Source organism: Centropristis striata, chromosome 16 (assembly GCF_030273125.1).
Source record: "Centropristis striata isolate RG_2023a ecotype Rhode Island chromosome 16, C.striata_1.0, whole genome shotgun sequence".
NCBI lineage: Eukaryota > Metazoa > Chordata > Actinopteri > Perciformes > Serranidae > Centropristis > Centropristis striata.
The window spans coordinates 15,534,547-15,548,552 of NC_081532.1; the positions used below are offsets into that span (position 1 = coordinate 15,534,547).

The 14,006-nt window shown below is 37.4% G+C and overlaps 2 protein-coding genes across 2 annotated transcripts; one reads left to right on the forward strand and one right to left on the reverse strand.

Annotated features, from left to right (window-relative positions):
* The first annotated feature begins 854 nt into the window (after positions 1-854).
* tmem54a (transmembrane protein 54a) lies at positions 855-8,578 on the forward strand. The gene is made up of 6 exons (XM_059353840.1): positions 855-984; positions 3,963-4,159; positions 5,054-5,113; positions 5,431-5,625; positions 5,716-5,853; positions 7,904-8,578. The coding sequence occupies exons 1-6, from the start codon at positions 972-974 to the stop codon at positions 8,036-8,038; spliced, it is 738 nt and encodes a 245-aa protein (XP_059209823.1). The 5' UTR covers positions 855-971; the 3' UTR covers positions 8,039-8,578.
* LOC131988659 (probable histone deacetylase 1-B) lies at positions 8,412-13,595 on the reverse strand. Its single transcript, XM_059353839.1, has 14 exons — positions 13,452-13,595; positions 12,625-12,737; positions 12,424-12,541; positions 12,253-12,327; positions 11,984-12,122; positions 11,592-11,733; positions 11,416-11,508; positions 11,208-11,316; positions 10,940-11,080; positions 10,283-10,391; positions 10,051-10,181; positions 9,781-9,951; positions 9,411-9,462; positions 8,412-9,316 (listed from the first exon to the last, which is right to left on the reverse strand). The coding sequence occupies exons 1-14, from the start codon at positions 13,501-13,503 to the stop codon at positions 9,289-9,291; spliced, it is 1,473 nt and encodes a 490-aa protein (XP_059209822.1). The 5' UTR covers positions 13,504-13,595; the 3' UTR covers positions 8,412-9,288.
* Between the last annotated feature and the right edge of the window lie 411 nt (positions 13,596-14,006).

Consider the following 14,006-nt stretch of genomic DNA (forward strand, 5'->3'; position numbering starts at 1 on the left):
TGAGTTTTTGATTGAAATATACACAGTTGGTCTATTTCCACATTTACTTTATTTCTGTTATAGAAATGAAAGGAATCTGATATATTTCAAGTTTGTTTAGTGTAAAATCTTCAATTTTCTATTTCAAGTAAAAGTCCTGCATTCAAAATCTTTAAAAAAAAAAGAGTAAAAAGTTGCAATACGATATTATAAAAAAAATAATTTGTAGCAAGTAAAAGTTCGGCATTCAAAATCTCACTTAGGTAAACATACAAAAGTATAAGCACTAAAATATACTTAAAAGTAAAAACTAGTCACAATGCAGAATGATCCATTTCAGAATCACATATATTACTGGATTATAAATAGTGATGCATTTAATTATGCAGCTGCTTAAGGGGGACTGTTTAAATGACTTTATTACACTGTCGGCCATAAACAAATGTTTATTCATGACAACAATTAAAGTGTATATTTGTATATAACCATAAAACGTTATTAATCAATATCTTCCAAACATATCACAATGGAAATTAAACCACAATTCAGTCTGAAAACTAAATTATTCCAACTTTATGGGATATATATATATATATATATATATATATATATATATATATATATATATATATACTGCTGGGTTTGGGTTTCTTATTCTGTAATAACACATGATATCACATAGGCACATAAGTAAAACTACAATTTCTAGGCAATATAATTCCACTTTTGAAACACTGTTTTAACTTGCCAAAGGCCAAGGGCTACAGACTTGCGCGTGTTTTTAACGGATAAATAACTTCTCTTGTACAGTGCGCGTGCAAAGGGGCGGGGCTTCAGGACAGGTAGGCGGAAGGTGACGCCTGTGTGTCGGCAGGTAAGCAGCAGGAGAAGAAGACAACGATCCACCAACAGCGGAGTGTCAAAAAGCTGTCAGAAATGACTTTAATACCGCTTTCCCACTAATGTGACCTAAGGAGACATTAAAATCCACCATGGTGAATTTAGGTAAGTTGACTTTTTTGTGCACGTTTCACTGAAGTGACAGAATATATTAGTATGTCGTTCGTTGAAGTTTTTAGGCGTGGTCTGCGCAGTCCTTAACTGACTCAAGGAGAGGAAACGGAGCAAACAAAGTTTACATTTTCTTGTATTTGGATGACAAAACTCAGTTTAATGTCTATGTTGTAAGTTATGTTATACACATAAAGCCTTTGTATGTATCTCGGTGTGAGCCTTACATGGGAATAACCTGCTAGTTTGCTTGGTGTTTCACAACATTCAATTCAAAGTAAAACCTGTAGCTGTTGCAAAGGCTTGCCTAGCAATCATTATGGACTTATAATAGGTCAGATATAGACCTTTAGTTTGGTATGGTTCCCACACTGTACATCTTATTATTATTGAACCTAAAGACAGTAAAAGTGTCAGACACCACCCAGCAGAATGACACACACTGTCCCAGTGTAAATACTAAAAAATAATAAGTCATGCTGGAGTATAAGAAGGTGTATGCACAACACCAATTCCAAAACATTTTTTTTCAATTTAAATATACCAGAATGTAGGTCATGTGTTGTGACATATATTCAATTTAAAACTGTACAAATACAGTATATTTAATGTTGAAACTGATAAACCTGCTGTAAATATATAATGAATTCTGAATTTCTGTTTTTAATGATGCCTTACGCAGCATCCCAACTCTTTTGGAATCAGGGTTGTACATTTATTACATGAGTAGGAAAATACTATGACTATTATACAGTGGTGAAATGGTACATTTAACCAAGTACAATTTTGAGGTATGTGTCGTTTACTTGAGTATTTCCATTTTATGTAGCTTTATACTTCTACTCCACTACATTTTGAGGCAAATATTGTACATTTTACTCAACTACTTCAGCTGCCAGCTTTAGTGATTTTTCAGGTTGAGATTTAACAGAAAAAGCATGAACAATTTAAAGTTAATTAAACCTCATAACAGTTTGTTAAGTAGGTAAATTGGCCCTACCTTGCTTACATAAATGCATCAATAATAATCCAATACTATATTTAGAATATATATATCATTCTGAGTGGGTCCATTCTGCATAATGACTACTTTTACTTTAGTTACTTTAAGTCAATTTTGATGCTGATACTTTTGTATCTATATAATTTGTAGTGGAATAATGTCACAGTGTGGTATTAGTACTTTTACTTAAGTGAGGGATCTGCATAAGTCTTCCACCACTGCTATTATAGCATACATTTTCTTCTTGTCTGTACATTATAGTAACAGTTTGTCATTATGTGTTCTTGACTGGCAGCAAACATTAGGCCCACAATATTATGACCAAAAACATGGTAAGCTTTGTTCAAAGCACCCTGCTAAAGGCTTGAATGAGGCAGGGCAGGGGCAGATATCTGTTTCTCCCTGACCCCTCAGGCCAGGTGAATGTTTACACACCCCACCCAAAGCTTTGTCCTGTTTGGTTCAGGAGGGGCTAATATGGGCCTTTATGAGTGGATGCTTCACCTTCCCTCAGAGGAAGGAACGAGACAGTGAAACACAATCCCCCTCAGACCATGCCTCTGAGTTGTCACCTATAGCTGCAGCGCTTTGCAGCATGCAGTGTGGGTGAGAGCTTCAGCGTTGTCTGCAGGGGTCGGGGATAAATGTGGTAACTGACGTACTGTAAAGCGTTGTCATGGCGTGCTAACCACTGGCCTGCTTTCATTTAGCTCTGCTGAAACCACAACAGTGTGATGAAGTTGGTTCACACACAAGCTTTCAGTGTAGTGCAGTTACAGCTCATTATATACTTCAGATCACATTTAATAAACATCTGTACATACTGTCATTTCTAAAGCCACACAGATATATCAGTTGACGGATATTATCGGTGTATATGCTGTCCGATGTGTGTCGTTATGGAAACCTTTTTAAACAATATATAATGCAGAAAATGCTGCTTGGTGTGATTTAGATGAGTGTTAGCTATTTATTCTTTTCTTTCTTTTATAATAGTCGGCAATTGACTGAAACTGAACAGTAACTATGTTTATTTAGCTATTTATTTTATTCATATTTATTTTTTATTTTCTCAGTAATCATTTAAAGAACTGGCTGACAATGTTGTTTTTATGGTAAAAAAAACTGGCAGCTGTGGTTGCGTAATAAATACGGTAGAACTTTTTCTAATGTTACGGTAAAAGGATATTAGCAGCATTTAAGATTGCCATTTTATTCCATATTTTACCGTATAAAAAAAGTTTTTTTCCATCAAAAGAAACATTGTTATGCTTTATAATTGACATGAAAATACTATATAAAATAAAGATTTTCCCAAGAAACATTACAGTGTAATGTATAACAATGTTAAATATTATTTAATAAAGTTTTTTTTGTTTGAGAAACTTTTTTATTCTATTGTACATATCTCTATTTACTTCAAATGAATTCTATTTTCATATTTCTATTTGTACATATCTTTATTAACTTAAGACTTGCATTTGTATCTATATTGTTGTATGTTTAGTGTAGCGTGTTTCTTTAAACCTTTATTTCATTTACAGAATAACTTTCTATTCTATTATTATACAACAGCAACTGTACCAAAGCAAATTCCCCTGGGGATCAATAAATTATTTCTGATTCTGATTCTGGTGAAAAATCGATCTAAAACAATCTAAAACTTACTATATCGGCCACCATATCAGTTATTGATATGATGAAGTTCCCCCTCTAAATTCAGTATCGGCATCGGCCTCAAAAGTCCCATATCGGTCGGGCTCTAGTAACTTCATCTTGTATATTTTGTTGGTTTCTGTCAACAATCCTATATGAGACTATGTAAATACCAGCCATGTCAACACAGCTGGTATTTACATAGTTCAATATGGGATTGGAGTCACATTCTCCTGACTGAAATGAATAAACGGGTTGTTGCAAAGATCACAACTCTCAAATCATAGTTGTAACACTTTTCTGCTTGCTCTAGGAGTATGCTGTGCCAACCTCAAGGACAACAAAGCCCTGATGAAGATGGGGCTGGGGCTGGTGCTGGTGGGCCATGTCAACTTTATTCTTGCAGCGCTGGTGCACGGCGCCGTGCTCAGGCACATCAACGTGCACTCTCAGGCCCGCACCATGGTGTACGCCATCTCTAATGTCATCGCTATTGTGGCAGGCCTGGTGGTAAGTGATGCAAAAACTTGTATTGTTGAAAAGAAAACGTGCTTTTTTTGCATCTGTAGAAGCTAAATTCACCATTCAATTTACTATTAAAAACACCTAATTTGCATATGTAAACATTACATTTCAAATAACCTATAATGAAATAAGAATAATCTTAATGTAAGTAATCAACTAGGGAAGTTTCATGGGAAAGCTTATTCATTATTTTTCCTCTTTTCACCTGTAATGACTCAAAACATTTTTATGACAGTATGAGAGCCATAAAAGAGTTTAATTCCTATCCAATATTCTGAAGGTTTTTACAGAAAGGTTTGTTCATATATCATTCATAGCTGGATTTCTATTGCATTTTATTCCCACAAAACCTACCTTTTTATGGCTGTTGATTGTATTTTGTGATTTATGTGGTTATAAAAAAGATCTCTAAAATTTCCTCTGAAAAAAACAAACAAACAGTAAAATGAACCAAGATTTCTTACCTTGGCATTATCCAATCTTAAAAATTAACAGATATTTTCAAAAGACAATGAATCATTTGCATATTTAAACGTACATTTTCAGAAAATTGGAAATACAAAAAATAACTGTATTAACATAAGTAATCAACTTTGGATGTTGCATCGTGATATCTATTAGTTAAACCCTATTCACATGTGGTGTCCCTCCATAAAAGCAAACAGATAATTCCCAGTGGATTGATGGTGGTTTAAAATTGGTTTCACATCATCAAACTGGAAATGTATACACTAGTTTGCCTCTAGAAACCCCATGTCTGATCATAATGATGCCATGTAAATCCTTAAAAAGCTTAAATTAGAGTAGTAATATTGTCTCATTTGTGTCTATGATGGTAAATGATTTGCATTTTGTAATGGAACTACTTTGCCCATTTAGGGAATCATTGGTGGGATTACTGCTATTGTCCTATCCAAAAACAAGAGGAACAGGATCCTGGTAAATACTGCTCTCCCTCCTCTGTTCAGCTCTCACGTGTGTCATTTATTGGCTCCTGTCATAACTTGCCCTCTGTGTTTGCATGAGTGCATGTGTGTGTGGACATGTGTTAGATGATATCTATTTAAATAGTTAAAATACACAAACATGCAAATGTGAAATTTAAATATTCTTTCATCAAAATGTTGACTCGCTATGATTTTGATTCCATATTCCTACAGCACTTCGATTTTACATCCAACCAGCATTAGAAAGCATGAGAAGTCTTTCACATACTGGTTCTCTCTTACTAACCTGTTGACATGTTGTCCTTGCAGCAGTGGGTCTTGTTGGTCATTAGCTTCATGGCAGGTCTCTTGGCGGTGGCCTGCACCCTGGCTCTGTCAGTTTCTGTAGTGAAAGCCATTAGTAACAAAGGCTGGGGCCTGCTGACACACTGCAAGCATTTTGATAAGGATGTCGGCTCTTCCAGCGTCACATACGAATGCCCCTTTGACCCCACCCGTATCTATGTAAGTTACATATAAATGGTTTTATACTGACTTGAATTGCTGCAAAATATAACCATTTATTCATCAGAAGTTTTTTTTATTGTCAACCAGGGGACCACAATCATTCTATGGGTTCCTCTAATCTTCATGTCTGTGGTGGAAATGGTGTTCTCCTTCCGCTGCTTCGCTGCCTGTACTTCATTCCTCTACCTCTGTCCGTGCAGGAGGAGGCCGACCCGGGCCAGGAGGGTAAGACTCTGTTGACAGTGTTAGACCTAGACCTGCAATTTTCTGTCACAGACAGTGTTTCTGCTGGTTTTAGTGTTACACGTAGACTGGTATGACCAGACTAATTCACACATGTGTATTAGTTGGAAGCTCTTAGTTAATATTTGATTTCCACGGGTTGTTATCAGCGTGCAAGACCTAAATTGATAGATCTAGATTTCATGCAGGCAGAAAAAAAAGTAAAGTCAGTGACAATGTAAAGACTATGGGCCGAGTGGAAACTTGCAGGCTACTGCGCAGGTTCAGTGGGCCACATAATGCAGAATTAAAGCTAGCAGCTAAAAAATCTTTATGTGCCAGGCAATCAGTTCTCGTTGGACTGAATGAAAAGCACCATCTTTGTTTCCAGTATCTTGTTCTTATAATACATCCATAGAGGGACCAGACAAATCTGTCAAAGCAAAAAAAAAGGCATGAGAAGGGCAGATTTGTAATGTCATTCCTTTAGTTGTTTTTTTGACCATGAAAAAAATGTTTTAAGCATATCAGTGCACACTCAGTGGCCACTTTATTGGCTAGCAAGGTGTTCCTTTTAAAGTGGTGTTGTGGTTTTCTGCTGCTGTAGCCCATCTGCTACAAAGTTTGACTGTAAACCCTCAGGATGGTTGTGCGTAGTAGATCAGCAGTTTATGAAATACTCAGAGCAGCCCGTCTGGCACCAACAACCATGCCATGTTCAAAGTTACTTAAACCACCTTTCTTCCTCATTCTGATGCTTGCTTTGAACTTCAGCAGCTCGTCTTCACCATGTCTACATGCCTAAATGCATTGAGTTTCTGTTACAGGTTAAATAGCTTATCAGCCAAACAGATGTACTTGATAAAGTGGCCAGTCAGTGTAAATAGAGCAATGATGTATACAGTTTTCCCAAGGGGAAAAATAGTTGAATAGTTTAATCTCTAAAACCTTCAAAAGACAAATGAAAAACACATACAGCAAAGGGGGAAAATGCTGTATTATAACCTTGATTGACTAAAGGAGAGGTGTATTTATTTACACTGTGTTATTGTTTTCTGAATGACATATTGTACTGTACTGTTGGAGGTTTAATATTAATGTTAACAACAAACTAATTCGCATATTAAACTGTTATGTGACACTTTATTCATTAATTGCATAATAGCAACTATCATTTCAAAATAAGACTCACAAGTAGCACAGCGGCAATAAAAAAGGAATAAATCAGGTCAAAACTGAGCTGGTGTTTGTGATCTTACATTGAATTTAATACAGACAATGGTAATAGTGTCGCTCATCTCACATGGTTTCAGTGCACGATCACATGGTTTGATCTGTGGTTGATGCTTTGCTTGAAATAGACTGAAAAGGCACACATTATAAGCAGTAACTCGGTTTATATACCATGAGTGGATTTATCAGCACACGGCCCACACTAATGCATATAAAAATTGAAATGTACTCATGCATAAACTACTGTATGTTACGGACACTGCATAATCAATCAATCAATCAATTCAATTTACTTTTCTGTATGTATGCATGTATGAAACACTTTACATATTACTGGGCCAGTCATCCATCTAAAGGGGCAGCTCTGTGATCAGATGTTAAACCTGAAAGGAAAACTTAACCTGAAAAATGACCATTTGTATATCACTTACTCAGTTTTGCATTTTAGTGTTGAAGAAAACTTTGTTTTTTCTTGCAACAGGAAATTCTTGAAGAAAATGGGGACTGCATTTAACAAAAGCAAAACTATTTTAAAATAATTTTTTTTGTCTCATTTATCTAGTCATATGCACACAACTCGCCAAAAACAGCTAAAATATTTAAAACTCTGGCACACCATCTTATGCTTGCCTATGTTCGATTTAAGCTAAAGTGTTTTAAAAAGTATGAAGCATAACATCCTCAGCTAAGTTTTCATTGCAGCCCAGCACTGATACAAGAGCTCAGTTTCTATTTGGTAGCCATTTTCAACCCTCATCACTTATGAGTTTCTAGATTACCTTATTACCTTTGATAACACTATTTATTTGACGTGTTTCAGGTGCGTATCCAGAGAGCTGTTGAGACAGCACCATCACCCCCACCGCGAGATCCAGAGAGCGACGCTGGAGCGGAGCCGGCAGAGCAGGACGAGCTGCTGGAAGACACTGCAGTGGCGCAAAGTGCATGGCTCTGATCCAGAGAAACCTAATGGGATAGGTTACAACCGCTTGGCTTAAAACAGAAGTTATCTGTCAAGTTGTCATGCAGAGTGTGTCTGTTACAATTACATGTCTGAAGAAGACATTTACAGGACTTGAGGCTATAAAAGCAATGGCATTTTATTTCCCTATTTTTCCATAAAGGAGGAATTTGTTTCTGATAAAAATACTACAAATGGTTTGGTTTTAAATGGTTGCATTGTTTGTGTGTATTGGATTTTGTCTTTAAAATACAGAGCACTGTCAGCTGTATCGACATTAAAAAGATTTTTTTTTTTAAATGTGTGAATCGTTTCATCGGACCAGACATTTTATGAATCATTATTTGACAAATGTTACAGAACAAACTTATCTAATTTTTTAGGGCAGTTTTTATTGGTGTGAAAAGTGTGGTCAAAACATATTGGAGTCTGTCAGATTTAAATGACACTAACAATTTTACTCAAGTACAAATATATACAACAAATTATTTCTAGAGTTTGTCTTGCTTCCCATTTTACAAAATACTATACTCTGGATATATTCCAAGTCCAAATTTCAGTGGAATCTAAGCCAGACACCAGCAATCACATGACAGGACATGTTTAATACTGTGCGGCAAGAGTCCCAGAAATTTGAAGATGTCAATGTATAAAGGACACATACTAAATCACAACCTAAAATATAGTGCTGTAATTTATGTTAAAAGATATTCAGGTCGGCACAATCCTCTTAACCACTTTCGGGGACCTTAACAGGCAAGACCAGGGACACAAATGTATTACAGAAAAGGATCTATTGTATAAACATGCTTCAACTACATATTCAAAGACACATCATGACAAAACTGGGACTTAAAGACAAAACAGAGTAGCCAAAAATATCTATGATTTAAATAAATTAAATCCATCAGATATATAAAAGCATACATGTACTAAGCCATTTTTTTACAGAGTTGCATCACGAGGGAAAAACAAGTGTCATAGAATAAAAAGATTAAGAATAAAAAATGAGAAAGCATACAAAAAAACAATACTCAAAAAACACTTGACCTCAGTCCATAAACGGGAAGGTTGAAAAGATGTCCTAGAAAACGTTTAGATCCCCGTCCCGTTCTGAGAGTGGGGTCTTATTATAAAGATACAGTTCTTCATTGTTTCCACAGCGGCAGCGTGGAAAGATGATTTGCCCAAAAAAGATCCTGCGTTCTGATCGGTTGCACTGGCATTACTGGCTGCTGAGGGATTCAAGGTGTCTTGGACTCCTCTTTTGGTCTAAAGGATCCAGAGAAAGAAAGGATTAACACTCCAAACAAGCCACTGCATGAACAATATGCTCAATAAATGCATGTGTGCAGTGTTTTCTTACTTTGATGTGTCCATTTTCTCCTCCTCTGGTGCCTTCTCTTCCTCTTTTACTTCTATTAAAAAAAAAAAAAAATCATAGTTATCCAGATAACATCCTCTGTAATATTAAGGATGATCTGACTTCAAATATTAACTAAAAAAATCTCTTTATGTAACAAAAATGATGTGTGTAGTGAGATGAAAATAAAGGAAAATAAGATAAGATAAGATAGAACTTTATTGATCCCTTGGGATGGCTCCCTCAGGGAAATTGAGTTTCCAGCAGCAAACAGGTTAAAAAGCACACAGTATCAAAAGTAAGAAAAAAAAAAGTAAAAGAACAATTTACATACAATAAATATGAGGTGTATCGGTTTTTAAATGATAGATACCTTTTGTTTCCTCCTCTCCTTTCTTCTCCTTTTCTTCCCCCTCTTTCTCTCCTTCAGTCTTGGCTCGCTTGGCTTTCTTGAAGCTGGCTGCATTTCTGCGGCCTCCTTCGCCTTCATCCTCAGAGTCGGAAAACTCCTCCTCACAAGCTATTCTCTTGTCGTGAGCGCGGACTGAACATTAACAGAGGAAAGAGTTAAATTAGAATTCTAAAGGGTAACCTGATGCTAAAGATTCCGTGCTAATGTGGAGGAAGATGAGGAGGCTCTTACTGGAGATGCGTTTGTTGGGGTCGTCCTCCTCTTCGTCTCCGCTGTCCTCCTGCACAGCGTCCTCAGGGATGGCTTGCATCTGGACTCCCGGGGCGTGAGGCAACATACGCAAGTTCTCAAACAAGCGCTGCCTAGAGGATGGAATGCATAATAAACATTGTGAGACACAAACCTCTCACAACAGACACTATCGGAAAAAATTACAGCAGAATAGCCGATTTAATGCACTCACTTGATCTTCTCCAGGTAGTCGTTGGTGTTCTGATTGGTCATGTTGGAGGGGCTGATGTGCAGCTTGAAGTCTGGTCCGAAGTACTCAAAGTAGTCGTTGTATGGGAGCTCTGTCAAGTTGAACATGAAGACATTTTAATGCTTGCATAAAGGTACTAAAATGTTTAAGACTTCTCTTTTCACCTGCTTGGAAACTAATACTATATTGGATGTATCCACACTAATGTGTTTACAGTGTTTAAAAAAGAAACAAACAGCATGAACATTTATACACACTGAGCTTGCATGTGAAGTGAAGATGGTTCTCTGCATCATCATTTCCTCATCAAATTCTACATCTGCTGGTCCGGACTAAAGCGCAACCTCTGATTTTTTAAACCAAAAAGGAGCCAGCTGCGATTTTAAAGACTGTTTTAGTGGTTCAGAATCCCCAGCCGTAAAGGTTACACAAGTTATGTGTTTTATTATAAAAATGTATTAGTGCAAAAAGACTTCAAGGGTTCTTGCTGACTGCTTTATCAATAATTTCATCAATATTTAATTATTTCTGATCCATTGTATAATGTTTTCGCTCACTGAGACAGTGCTTGATTACCACTGCAGAGAAAACAGGACTAAATATATTAAGTGCAACATAGGATATTACAAAACAACTCACCGTTGGGGATGGAGGTATCAAGGGCTACAGCAGTCTCGTATGTCCAGCAGCGTGCCACGTTGCGGATGGTGTAGCCTCCTCCGCCCAGCATCAGCAGCGGCAGGTTGAAACTCTTCATGTACTCCACACACTTGGCATGACCTGAGAACACAGCATGGGAAAACATTTGTAGAAAATGATTTGGTTTTTAAGTTAAATGGTTTTCCACATCAACTGCAGACTATGTTGCTTCCAGCATCATCAGGAGAGAGCCGCTTTGTTAATTTACCTTTAATGGTGAGGTTAAAGCAACCGAGCCTGTCTCCTGACAGAGAATCAGCTCCACACTGCAGAACCACTGCGCTGGGTTGGTACATCTCCATAACCTTGGCCATGATCTACACAAACAACAACACCCACTCACTAAAATGCTTCCGTCCATCAAGAAAGACCTCAACTACCAAAACATCACAGTGAACAGATCTTTGTTTACTCACAGGTTTGAATATGGCTTCATATGACTCATCGTCAATCCCATCTCTCAGTGGGTAATTCACAGCGTAATATTTACCCTTCCCAGCACCGATGTCCTGTAGAGAAGAAGGTAAATGTCAGTTCACTGTGCAAATATGACAAAATTACTTTAATTTGTCACATTTTTTTCATGGCTTACCCTCAGGTCGCCTGTGCCCGGGAAGTACTCTCCATACTTGTGGAAGGACACTGTCATGACACGATCGGTGGTGTAGAAGGCCTCCTCCACACCGTCTCCGTGATGGATGTCAATATCTATGTACAGAACTCTCTGGTGGTACCTGGAAAAAGTGGAATAAATCATTTAAGTCCTAAAATTGTTTTACTTAGCCTATGAGAAAAACATTTTAGGACTTTGTTTTAGACTTTGTATTCTACATTCCTTTTCGAAAACACGTCTGATTAGGAGAATAACTAAAACCCCAACTCATCAGTTTTCAAATAAGACTTTTGATCAACCCTGCAAAGTATCAGCTACTCTTACAAAACAAACCTGTACTTAAGTGGCTGTAATAAGGCTCTTCTACTCACTTCAGTAGCTCCAGAATAGCCAATACGATGTCGTTGACATAGCAAAACCCAGAGGCCTCGGACTTCTTGGCGTGATGCAGGCCTCCAGCCCAGTTGATAGCGATGTCTGTCTGCTGTTTGTTCAACTTCACCGCACCAGCTGAAGCACAAAAATGAATTAATAGCCTGATTATACTGAATTTAACAGATTACTGGGGCAATGATGGGATGACTACTGTCCACCACAGCATTTTGTCTGACCAGTACTTAAAAAGAGAAGCAAAACTTACCAACGGAGCCCCCTCCTGAGAGCTGGCAGAACTCAAACAAACCATCAAACACGGGACAGTCCTCTCCCACATTAACTGCAAAGCAGCAGCAGAGAAATACATATTATTGCCGATTTCAAAACTTGTGCAGAATACTCTACAAATGCAAAGGATATATTTGATTAAACTTACATCTCTGCATTTGTTTGCTGTACTCTGACATGTTGTCCGGCCGGATTGAACGCAGGAATTTGATGTAATCATCACTGTGATACTTGGTCATCTCTTCTCCGCTGGCTTTGTGTGGACGCTGCAACACACAGGGCAAAAATGAATACCTGAGACACACAAGCACAGCTAATGAAAACTTAGTGAGAATATAATTTGACATACATATATCTCCATCTTTCTGTAGAGTCCATAGTTGAGCAACAGGTTGTGAGTCATGCGAATTCGGTGTGGCTTCATGGGATGCCCCTGCCCATAGTAATAATTTCCAACATCACCTGAAAAAGACACACCACGTTAGATTATTTGTTTATTTCGCAAGCAAAAGAAGCACATATGTAAACATGAAGCAAACAGTCAAACGTGATAACTTCCTGTTCAGAGCAGGTTTCTGAAGCGAAAAAGTCGTTGAGGAATTGAACTCCATGATGCTCGTCGGTTATGATCCTGCGACCCAAAACACTGAAGTCAAACCGCCTCTACGAAACTACACAAAGTGCTCAGCTACATTTACACGATGGCGCTTTGTTACTCAAGCCGATTGACGTCGACTAAACCCGTATTTTGCGCCTACTACCCGGCATTTGAAGGTAGCAAGACGAGCCGTTTTAATGTTAGCTTGGTGTCGTTAATTGCGGTGACAATGAAGTCCTCAAATCCCCATTGTTAGCTCTTTAGCTAGTAACGTTAACTAATCAAGTTTAAGTATTAACATCTGGTGGATAAACGACTTAAAATGCATGTGAAGGGAAGCCGGTGGATTTAGGAGGAATTGCGTAAATACTAATAAGACACAAACACTGTGAGGACTAGTTAAGCGGCACTGTGTTACACTGAGATGTGAGAGTAGCAGGCGGCTCGAGCTAGCTAGGTTAGCTAACGTGCCAGGTTAGCAGGAGGTGGAAGAAACTGCGACCTTTGTTGGCGCAAAAGTGGCGGATTTCATTCACAAGCCCGTCCGTTTCCTAAAGTAAAGGCACACGGGTACTCACCGTCATAGTAGTAGCAAACTTTTTTCTTTGTTCCTTGGGAAGTAAGCGCCATTTTACTGCTTTTTGGCTGGCTTTCACCGCACACCACAGGAGACAACAGCGACAAGAGGCGGATAGTTTGTATCACGTCCAATCATCAATGGGATGTAGTGTGAGCTGCTGTCAACAGGGGGCGACAGTCACAGCCCCCCGGGCCAATAAATAAATAAATAAATACATTATATTTAATGTGAAGTTGTTGTTGTTGTTTTCAAATCTATTTTTCTTTTCTTTTTTTTCTTTTGCCGATTATGTTGTTTTATTGGGAGGGATTGTTTTCTGACTGTTTATCAATGTTTGTTTTGTCTGGTTGTTGAAAATGAGCAAAATTCAAATTCATATGCTTTTGAAAAAAATGTTTTTACATTTGTTATTTTTACTTTTGTGTTAATAAATATTTATTTTATTAATTAATTACATTTACTGTTTATAATATCAATTGCGTTTTTGCTTCTATTTAATGATTATATATATATATATATTTAAGAAATTGTTGTATATATATTGTTTTTAAGG